Source organism: Mauremys mutica, chromosome 12, assembly GCF_020497125.1.
Source record: "Mauremys mutica isolate MM-2020 ecotype Southern chromosome 12, ASM2049712v1, whole genome shotgun sequence".
Classification (NCBI taxonomy): Eukaryota; Metazoa; Chordata; order Testudines; family Geoemydidae; genus Mauremys; species Mauremys mutica.
The window spans coordinates 74,344,304-74,355,064 of NC_059083.1; the positions used below are offsets into that span (position 1 = coordinate 74,344,304).

General features: G+C 40.1%; 2 protein-coding genes across 2 annotated transcripts in view; one reads left to right on the plus strand and one right to left on the minus strand.

Annotated features, from left to right (window-relative positions):
* ATAD5 (ATPase family AAA domain containing 5) overlaps positions 1–4,966 on the plus strand; it is a 28,447-nt gene extending 23,481 nt beyond the window's left edge. Inside the window, exons 20-23 of the mRNA XM_044984441.1 lie at positions 166–344; positions 666–1,498; positions 3,124–3,291; positions 3,489–4,966. Coding sequence (XP_044840376.1) covers positions 166–344; positions 666–1,498; positions 3,124–3,291; positions 3,489–3,567 — 1,259 coding nt within the window. The 3' untranslated portion in view covers positions 3,568–4,966. The remainder of the gene's footprint in view (positions 1–165; positions 345–665; positions 1,499–3,123; positions 3,292–3,488) is intronic.
* A 1,759-nt stretch (positions 4,967–6,725) lies between these two features.
* Positions 6,726–10,728, minus strand: TEFM (transcription elongation factor, mitochondrial). Its single transcript, XM_044981766.1, has 4 exons — positions 10,640–10,728; positions 8,903–9,372; positions 8,532–8,681; positions 6,726–7,460 (listed from the first exon to the last, which is right to left on the minus strand). Exons 1-4 carry the CDS (start codon positions 10,677–10,679, stop codon positions 7,026–7,028), a joined length of 1,095 nt encoding a protein of 364 aa, XP_044837701.1. The 5' UTR covers positions 10,680–10,728; the 3' UTR covers positions 6,726–7,025.
* Positions 10,729–10,761: the final 33 nt, after the last annotated feature.

Genomic DNA, 10,761 nt, shown 5'->3' on the forward strand with positions numbered 1-10,761 from the left:
TTGGAAAGTCAGTAATATTCAAAATTACAATAAGAAGTCAAGAATAGGATTTATTTTTTAGCATGCAAAAGAATGACCTGAGACAACAAAGGGATAATTTAAGCACTGAATTTTCATGTACAACTTGTTTACTTTATAAGTTAAAACCTAATATCTTCTGTGTAGTAGGAGGAGAGGAGCCAGAAGGAACAGATCAGATAACTTGTACTGAAAACACTGGTTTCAAGAATGATCTTCCTCAAACTGAGATGGAGCTTCCAAAATGTGATACTGGCTTCATAGAGACTTTGCTTGGTCTTAAGAACATCTTTTTGCCCTCAGAAGATTTGTTTTCATTTCTTAAGGTATCTTCATGATTAGGTCTGGTTGCTAATATTTTGAATGAATTTTATCTGAAACATATGTGGATTTGCTATAGCTCTTTATATGTTCTGATGATTTTCTGTAGCATTTATAGTATCTTACAAAAATGTTTAGCCACAGTCTTCAAAAGGTCTGCTTCAGGGATTATGTAAAACCCAAATTGGGAAATCCTCAGTAACCCAATAATATACAATCCCTTGGCTGATGACTACTGAGGTGTATGTGAATAGGCAGCTTTGTGTAATAACATACTGTGGTTCATATTTCATTTATTAAAACAATTATGGTAATTGTTTTTACAGCATAAAATCACAACAACAGAAGAATGGAGTAAACTGATACAGCTGCTCACAGAATTCCAGATGAAGCAAGTCGATTTTATATATAGTAACCTTGAATTTATTCTGCCTTTGCCAGTTCATGTTCTTCCAGGGCCAACACAAAATTCTAATCCTTCATTTAAAAGGACTACAGCAAATTCTTCATATGACATACCTCTTGATAGTGATTACTCTGAAAAAGCTACCCCTGTCAAAAAGCCTAAAAGGATGAAGCACCAGAGAAAGGTTGCTTTATTGGATGATAGTGATTTATTTGATACTGAATTGAACTACTCTGCTGAATTTATAACTTTGCCATCAGACATTCCTGAATCGTGCTTGGAAGAAAACAAAGATGGATTAAAATTTACGACGAACGAAAAAGAAAAACAATTCAACACTGAAATCCCGGGAAGGAAAAAAAGCTCTGCTCTTGCATCTCATTGTCTAAATTCACTAACTGAATTTGTGGAGAACATGTCTGTCTTAGATTGCTGCCTAAATGCTAATATAATGAAACCAAAAGAGTTTTGTAAAAATGAAGGGTTTAATTGGACAAATGGCAAGATTAAAAATGGTCTTTCTGATGAGTTTAGTACAGAAAACATTGATTGGTGGAGTTCTCAAAGCTGTAGTGAACTAAAGGCAGTCGTAGAAGCACTCAGTTTTAGTAAGTGCTCTGCTAGTATTTCACAAAGCATGGAAGCCTCCTTGAACCCCTGTAAAACACTAGGAAGAGATCAAATTGAGGAAATTACTCTGCATATTTCAAAAGACAGAAATGATGTATTCTTTGCTCAATCGGCTGATTTAAGGTAAGACTAAAACCTCACTAACATACGTTGCAATGCAGTACAAATATCAGCTGGGGAGGGAAAGGATTCACCAGCCCTTATCCCACTAATATTTGTACTGTTTCTTGGAGGTGGACTTGTGCATAAAAACAAATGGCCCAGAATGGCCTATTGTTAATTTTTATACACCTCAGAAAGGACAGTGGCAAGGTATTTTTCATTTTTAAGAACTTTTTTTTTCTAATAGTAATCTATAGTTAAGATTTTTTTTTAAAGTCCTCCATTGTTTTGAATCAACTGGTTATAATCTTGCTCATGAGTGTTAGCACTATTCTGGTCTGCTATAAAAATTGAGTATTTGCCTGGAAAAGACCACACATTTTAGAGAATTAAGTGGAATAGGCAAACTGATGCTGCCTGCAAGCCTAATCCTGCAAGCTCTTATGAATGTGAATAACTTTACTCATGTGAATAGTGTCATTGTGAGTCCAAATTACATGCATATCTTTTGCAGGATTGGGGCCTGAGAACATTAAAACTAGATCAAATGTGGATATTTTTGTAGTATGTCTCTTAAAATCAAGAGAAGAAAAATCTTGAATATGGCGTTAACATTAATAAAGACAATTTGCTGTAATAAGTATTAATATAAAGGTTTGATTTTAGTCTAAAACAGCGTAATTACCTATTATACCAACTTCTGTCACATATGGTAAAGAATACTTTACTTAACTAATTACTGTAAAAATAGATACATGGAGAAATAAATCTTCTAGCCATTCCAAATTGTTTTAAAACAAGTCACTCTGCCTGATTGAGCTCAAATGTAAAAATGTGTTGACATGTATTTAGATGGTATCAATATGACGCAAAGGTCTAAAATGGGCACATGTTGTGACATGAAAAAATTAGTGTGATATAGCGTGAAGCCTGTATTCTGGCTAGCCCCAACACAGGGCACTTTGCTGCCAAGAACAGATGTTCTGGAGTGCACCATGGTGTGTGTGCGCGAGAAACATATAAATGAGGACCACGCCTAGAAAGACCTCCCTCAACACTTCTTTTCAGGGCTGAACTTGGAGAATCTACAGAGCAGAGAGCTTCTGTCTTGTGGTCCCTCCTCTGGCTGTGGCTTTTTTTGCAGGGGGGTCTACACACAGCCTACAAGTCAGATTTTGATCCTAAGATTCCTGGAGTCATAAGATGATTTAGTACTGTGTAATAGTCATAGTTTGGGGCATTTTTGGATAGTGACCAGACATGCCAAACCCGCAAAACAAAAGCAGAAATTGGGCTTGTTTTTGGCTTAAGTGGCTTGTAGCTTCTTTTTTTTTGATCGGCTCCTGGCAATGGGGGGCAAGCAGGGGCAAGGGCAGGGAGAGAGCCGGGGGTGCACAGCAGATCTAGTCACAGAATGTTGGGGTTCTTAGAGATTGGCTTGTTTTGACCTTGTTTTGAAATGGGATTAGCTTGATTTTTGGGGGGGGGGCTTATTGTGAAAGCCAGGTGCTTATTTACTGCATGAAAGTTGGCAACTGTGATTTCTGTGGAGTTTTAAATCAGTGGTTTTGATCCTCATGGAGTTATACTGGTACTTTTGTGTGTTTGAACAAGAAACAATAAGAATTTGTTCTCCTTCTTTTCAGCATTCACAGAAAAGCACAGAAGAGGCTGGAAATCATCAAAACTGTATTTTCCACTAGAACTCCTTTAAGCCTGGTTAACAGGCAAGCTAGTATAACTGAATACCTGCCCACCCTCCGCAATATTTGTAGGTCAGAGAAACTTAAAGAACAAGGGAAGACTAAAAGAAGGTAGGTTTAGGTTTACCCTAATCTGTTACATTTTAGCATAATAGTGTTTAGTAAACTTTAGAAACATTTATCAAGTAACTTCATCAAATGAATGCATGAAGTTTGTCTCTTAAATGTGCTGCATTCAAAATCATTGCCTAATTTTTGAAAATGGACATTATCAATCCTCTTCTGTTCACTCTGATTTCTTTTGACAGGTTCCTGCATTATCTTGAAGGAATTCATCTTGAAATACCCAAAGAAACTGTTTACAGTCTGGCAGCTGACTTCCCTTAAAATATTTTATACGAGTAGTGTCTTGTACAGATTGGTCTATATGGTATTTTGATTTTCCCATACCATTTAGTTTTTATTGTATTTTCAAAGAGTGATTTGTATATTAAATCTTTGAGTATTTAAAAATGCAAACTGTATATTTCTGCTGTGAGATAGTATTGCTTTCCACGATCCAAATGTGGGTTCTTTTGGTGCTTCTGTCTACTTCAAGTGTGTTCAAAAGCATTTAGTCTAGCTGTGCACCTTTCAGGACCACTTTATAATTCTTTCCTCTGATTGCTGCCCTAAAGGTGCACTTTCCATTAAGGAGAATTAATCCATGTATTTGGTAGCAAGAGGTGCTTGAGTAATGAACCATTGCCACAAGTTCCACTCAAAGAAAGTTGTTTTTCCATGAGAAGACTGCTTCATTGGCATAGGCAGTGGTTTCAGCCATGATCTTCAAAAGAGTTGCCAAATAACCTGCCTGATGCAAGACTTTTGTAAAAACTGTAAGCCTCTAACTAATCGCAATAATAAATTAGGAAAAATTGAGTAAAAAATGCTTAAAATGAAATAATTAAAATACCGTGCCTCATAATGTGCATATTTGTATACCTCAGTTTCATTTTATTCCATGCATTTTATTTACAGTTGCCAGGCCAGTATGTTTATCTTAAATGGGGAGAAAATGTTTACTATAGTCCTAGATGGGGCCCAAACAGATAAGGCAAAATTTTTAAATAACACTTCTGTATCTGTATTACTTCTGAATTATTTAGTAACATATAACTTCTGGTAATCTTGTATATTGTGTTCTATTTTTTTATATTGTATTTTATATTTGAAAGACTTCAGCCCAGTTACCTGAGGTTAAAATCTGTTTTATATCTGAAAGGAAATAAATTTGTGGGTGAAACCTTGGTACAACTCTTTATATTCTGGCAGTATGATAGGTAAGATTTAAAATGTGATGATCTAAACCCCCTGCCTTTTATCACCTGAAAGTATTTTGTTTTCTAAATGACACATTTATTGAAATGCACTCTTTTCACAGCCAGTATCACGTTTGGATTGTTGCTCTAAAGACTAATATGTAAGGTTCAGTATAGGGACACAAAATTGCACATCAATTAATTAGACATTCCTATAACTTTTGAGGAGACCGGTTGTTTTAGAACCCTCTAGCTGCTTTTTCCCCCTATGTTTTCCTGGCTTCTTTCATTAGTTAACTTCTGAACATGCTTATGACAAAGTAAATTGTTATTTTAAGATTAGTGCAGGATTTCAAGCAACAGAATGTGGTGTATATTTATTAAATGGTAGCTAAACAACTCTTAATGAGTTGTATCAAGGGTCTAAATGCACTAATATTTTAAATATCAATTGATTCTGTACAGTTTTGTAAAGAATAAAATATACCCACTGTTTGTAAATGTGTATTTATCTTCAGTGTCTACTGGTATACAGTTATTTATGTAGCTATGACCCCTTTAAAGGTTTTAAAACTACACAAATCCTAATCCTATTTCAGATTATTTATTTTTAGGTTTAGAAAGTATGCTTGGTTTTGGTAACATAAAAAAAGCCACAAAACCCCAACCTGCCAAAAATGTTCAAAGTTTTTCAGGTGCTTCCTCTACTCAGATGTGGGGTAGTGTCCCTGGGTCCTCCCTGTGGGGAGGAAAGGGGAACATGCATCCCCCAGGGCCTAGGCGTAATGTTTGGTGTTGGAGTTCTGCGTGCAGCTCTCAACCACTCCCTGATTTATTACTCCTGGGGGAATTCTGTGCATGTGCAGATTTCATGTCCCGTGCAGAATTTTTTTCCCCTGCAAAAAATGTATTCCACCCAAGAAGTACTGCAGTTCTGCCTTTTGCCTCCCCTTTCCCCCCATACATCTTATGCCTCTAATGCCACTTGTGGTGCACATAATACTCCTGGAAGAATTGTGCACCTCTGTGCAATGCCAGTGCAAGCAGAATTTTCTTTCCTCCACAGAAATGAGCTGCAGTGCTGCTAACTGCCACTAGGGGCCACTGAACATGGCAGAGCCCAGATTGCACATAGAAGACACTACTGGGGGGCGGGGGAAGGAGAGAGAACTAGAGGGTTTCTGGCAGCTCCCAGCATGCCCTGAGGAAAGGAGAGGGCAGCATGCAGGCAACTCCATGCAAGTCTGGGATTGAGCATCAGGCTTTTTCTCCCTCTGGGTCCCTGGGCTTGGGGGGGGGGGAACCAGGTGTCTGGGCAAGAGGGGGCCCTCAGCTGGGCTCTGGGGAGAAGGTGGTTTGGGTATATTGGCTAGGGTGACCAGATAGCAAGTGTAAAAAATTGGGAGAGGGAGTGGGGGGTAATAGGTGCCTATGTAAGAAAAAGCCCCCCAAATTGGGACTGTCCCTATAAAAATCAGGACATCTGGTCACCCTAGTATTGGGGGGGGAGAGGAGAGGGATGCAGGTGGGCTCTGGGAGAGGGGCAGAGAAACAAGAATTGGGTTGTCATAGAGGTTTTTTTAATTCTACTACTGGAGGAAATTTTGTGTCTATTGTTAGACACACTTGCTGACAGGTATTTTGAAATAAATTACCAAAATAATTGAAAGTGGGGTGATTATGGAGTGTTATTTTGACAAAATTTGCAGAATTTTAAAATTGTGTGCAGAATATTTAATTTTTTGGCACAGAATCTGTAAGCGCAGAATGTCCCCAGGAATAACATAAAGCTGAGATATGCTAGCTTGATGAGATGCGCTACCCAGTGGCTGATCAGTGTGGACCTCTGGCCTGATAGGGTATATTACTCAGCTACTGCAGCCCTTCCCTTGGAACATGTCAAGTTCAAAGTGTTCACCACCAGTCCCAGAGTGTCTATCAAGAGGGAGAAGGAGCAGTAGTTGGAGAGACAAGTGGAGTCAAGGATGGATTTGTTTAAGATGGGAGAGACTCAAACATGTTTGTATGAGAGGAGAGTCAGGGGATGGAAGTGGGCACAAGGGCGATCGGGATGGGATCACTGGGGCAAGTGGAAAGACTAGGAGGAAAGTAGACTGATACTACTGGAGATGTGACTAGAGGGGTGGGGAAGGTCACCTCTTATTTTACAATCACTCTGGAAGACACATCATACTTTATTGTAGACAAACCCTTGTCTACACATGGAATGATTCTGGATTTATTCCTGAATAAATGTGTCTACATGAAATTAATCAGGAACAACTTTGTGTGTAGAAAAGCATAAGAATCAGTATCTGTTCATTTAGAGGATGAGCAGTATGCCTCATGTGACATACAAGTCCTCCAAAGATACTTTGAATACAGAAAAATCAGAGTTTGAGATTGCCTTGATAGCAGTGAACAGCACACGTAAACTTGGCTTCTGCTCATCAGCACATCATTTAATGTGACAGTAAATATCTGATACTTGATCAAAACATTAGATGTAAGTTTATTGTGGTTCTACTCATAACAGCAAAAGGTTTAAGTAGTGTTGTTTAATAGAAGTTCATAGAAGGCTAGAGCCTGCAGTAATGAATCACACATCTCCTCATCTCTGTTTTGGGTGACTGAAGAAAATAGGTTTCTGTAACGTACCACCTTGTTCCGGGGAAAGGACAACCGGGGCTGTTCTTGGGTAACAGACTGTAAGAGAAACTGCTTCACCAAGTCCATTCCACTAGACCGAGAGTCTCCTACCATCAATCCAAAGTGTTTTCCTACAGTGCTTCGGGCCATACTTAGTACCTTGTGCTGGCCATCGTGCATAAATGTCTTTTGCAATAGGGCATACAACATAGCTTCCACAGTGCGAAGATGTAATGTTATAGGAAAGAGATTTGTATTTTGAGCAGACAGTCCATTTTTTTCCAGAATATAAAGATCAGCTTCAGGAATCTTAGAAACTACTGAAGAAATCTAGAAGAGGGGAACAAATAAGCATGATTCATTTAAACCAGAAATCAAAGCAGCAGATTTCATAGTTACTGCCTCTCAAAGATGAAGGTGGTTTTTATAAGAAATGTAACAGTCTGGTCAAAAGTGGAATGTAGTCTTCATGAGAACTTTACCCACTTTGTGGGAATTTCAATGAAAAAAGTGTCCAAATTGCACATTTTTTACAAACTCTGCTTCTGTACTACTTTGAAGATCACTTGTTTCAGCCTAAATTTAAGGAACCTGAAATTATGGTGAAAATGGGAGAAAGATAACCAGTCCTCTAGCGCACACAAATTGTACTAAGAAGGTGTTAGAGATTATAAATACTGTGGTAAAGTGGCCGTTACAAGCAGCTCAGCCTTAGTGTTTGTAAGTACTTTAAGGGTATGTCTACACTGCAATTAAAAACCCCTGGCTGGCTCATGCCAGATGACTTGGGCATATGGGGTTTGGGATGCAGAGCTGTTTAACTGCCCACGCTCTAGGACCCTGTGTGGTGGGAGGGTCCCAGATCTGGGGCTACAGCATGAGCCAGAACGTCTACATCACAATTAAACAGCCCCACAGCCTGAGCCCTGTGAGCCCAAGTCACAGATGTCTACCTGCAGTGTAGAGGGAGGGAGTGGGTGCATCTTTCTTCCAGAATCTTTTACTTGCAGAGATTAAAAAAAACCAACAGTGTTGGAAAGAAGCCAGCCTTCCCATTTCCGTCTGCAACTCAAGTCCTGCATCCTGCACACATTGACTATAGGATACATTTTAAGGGCTATTAACTTGCTAGATTCTTTATCAAGGGTTGATTGCGTAGTTACAGTTCTGCTTTACAAATGTTATAAGGGTCTGTTTTCAACTCTGAAGGATTTCTAATGAGATCAAACTAGCAAAATAAATACAGCTTAGAAGAATTGCTAAAAAGAAGCCCCTGCCTTGGAAAATTGTCAATTTTTACATACTGTACTATGACAGCCCTAAGAACAAGCAATTTAAGATTAACAGAGATACAAGGGGAGGAGTTGATGCTTATTAAAGTCTCAAGCACGCGCTACTTACTTCTTCCAGATATACTGCTGGAATATAGGTTCCTTTCATGAATCTACCACACTCTTCTTGTTGCCAGTCATGAACTGCTAGATTTCGATCAACATGTGCCCATGCAATTTTACGGGTGCCAAAAACAACAGACACAATGCTATCTAAAGTCTGAAAAGGAGAAAAAAATAATTATGCATTTTTAAGATGTAAATCACTAAGTACTAAATATTATTTGATGTCTTGGGAAAAATACCACTTCTTACAATAAATGTATTATATCTACTCTGATGAATTATTATTAAAATGTTTAATTGATTTATGGGAATAACAGAAGTTTACTCTGAAAATAAGTAGTTTCTTGATAAAATCAAATTAAAAATGTTGTATACCTCCAGCCTCTCTCTTTCTATTTCAGGTTTAATAAACCTCATTGAAGACCTGGTGTCTTGTATTTTTCTCTCTCTTCTATCTCCTTTCTCAGATGGATTGAGGATAAAGTTACACACCTTAACAACAGTTTTATATTGAAAGAGAGGGACATTCAATAAATTCTGCAAGTTCTGAAATGGTCCATATTTTTCCCTATGCTCAATTACATTGACAGACTTTCTTCCTCGCAATAGTTTAATGGTGGAAAGCTCGCTCTCAGATGCTGTGTTGAGCACTTGTAGGATGGCAGATTGTTGTTCAGAGGAGTACAAATTGGAGAGTGCATCTTCTGGTGTCTTGAAGGTTTGATTCATCATTGGGGAATTGACACAGTTGTGTTCTACAGCAGATGTTGATTTTTTCTGACACCAGGAATGGTGCAGGGGCTGAAGCTGACATGAACCCAAAGGGACATGAAAGAAATAGCTTCCTGAAGAAAAAAGGAGTTAAAACAACGTATTCATTAACTTACTGAACACATACATCCATACCTCATTGGGACACGCCCACCACACAAATTTACTTCTGTGCCATACAAAGAAAAAGTGTTGGCCAGCTTTTTAATTCCCTTTAATTAAAATTGGCATCAGAAATCTAACATTTCAAACAGGTTATAGGAAAATTCAGAGTTAAAGAAAAGGGCCACCCATCATTTTAAACTTCTGCTATTTGTGTTGGTGTTTTTTTTAATTGAAATTTATTGCCACCCATTAACAAGCCGGTGTTCTATGACCCCACTTAAATCTAGCCCTAGTAAGTAATGACCCAAACCCATTGGATAGATGGTCAATGACCTGTGAAAGAAGTGGATTGTTTCAGTCTCTTTCTTAGGGGGTAAGTATCACTTTCACAAAAGCTACCACAGTCACATTCACAACTGCTACTAGCTGTTCCCCAGATGCTAGCTGCAGCAGGAGCAAAGGAGCATGGAGACTGAATTACCCACTCAGCTAACCTCTGAACCAAGGTTGGCTTGAGGCCCATTGGAGAAGAAGCAGGGTTTGTACTGCCACTGCCTACTGCAGGCAAATGGACCACTTTAGCCCACAGGGCTGTCAAGGTAAATTCATCAAGGTATAGATAGTGAATAAGAGCAGTGTCACTCATGGGCCTTGGAGAGCAAATCCCCCACCAGTCAGAGAGGCCTCCTCTACACTATGAGACTATCCATAAGGCACTGGAGAGGGGCGGAGGCAGGCTTATCTCTGCGTGTTTGTTTTAGTGTTGGGCCGGGGTAAGTGGGTGGGCCTCGAAAGATCACCAGAAAGCCTTGTTTGCAGTGGAGTTGTAGCCTGTGAGTCCCAGGATATCAGAGGGCCATGCTGCGGAAGGCAATATCTGTTACTGGACCAACTGCTGTGGGTGAAAGAGCTGAGCTTCCAGCTCCAAGAAAGAGGAGCTCTCTGGGGCTGGCGAGCGTGTCTCTTTCACCAACCCTGTCACACCCCAAAACGTGCTCGGCGCTGTCTGATCAGCCCCTAGGAAGGAGTCCAACCGGACGCGTGTGTCAGGCCAGCGCTGGACGCAGGGTAACAAAGGGCACAGATAAGGGCCAGGCAACTCCCCAGCAGCAGGTTTCTGCCGCTATCACCCAGAACCAGGCACACAGTACAACGGGGGGCGAGACACTCCTTCCCAGGAAGCCTGTCCCGCCCCGCCCCACCCCACCGCACCCCGCCCTCTCCCCCCATCTCTACCTCGCCGCAGGAGGCTCGGGAGCCAGGCACTGAAACTCATCCTGCCCGCCCCGCCGGGCCGGGCCGGGCCGCGCTCCCCCCCCACACCGCCTGGTACGTCAGGGAGAAAGAGGCCCCGGCCC

What these genes read in the sequence shown, in the direction of transcription:
- TEFM (XM_044981766.1), bottom strand. Translation starts at nt 10,679, where the DNA reads ATGAGTTTCAGTGCCTGGCTCCCGAGCCTCCTGCGGCGAG. An exon ending in CCCGAGCCTCCTGCGGCGAG is followed by an intron (nt 9,373 to 10,639) that starts GTAGAGATGGGG and finishes TTTTTTCTTCAG; the next exon opens with GAAGCTATTTCTTTCATGTC. An exon ending in TAGAAAGAGAGAGGCTGGAG is followed by an intron (nt 8,682 to 8,902) that starts GTATACAACATT and finishes TCTCCTTTTCAG; the next exon opens with ACTTTAGATAGCATTGTGTC.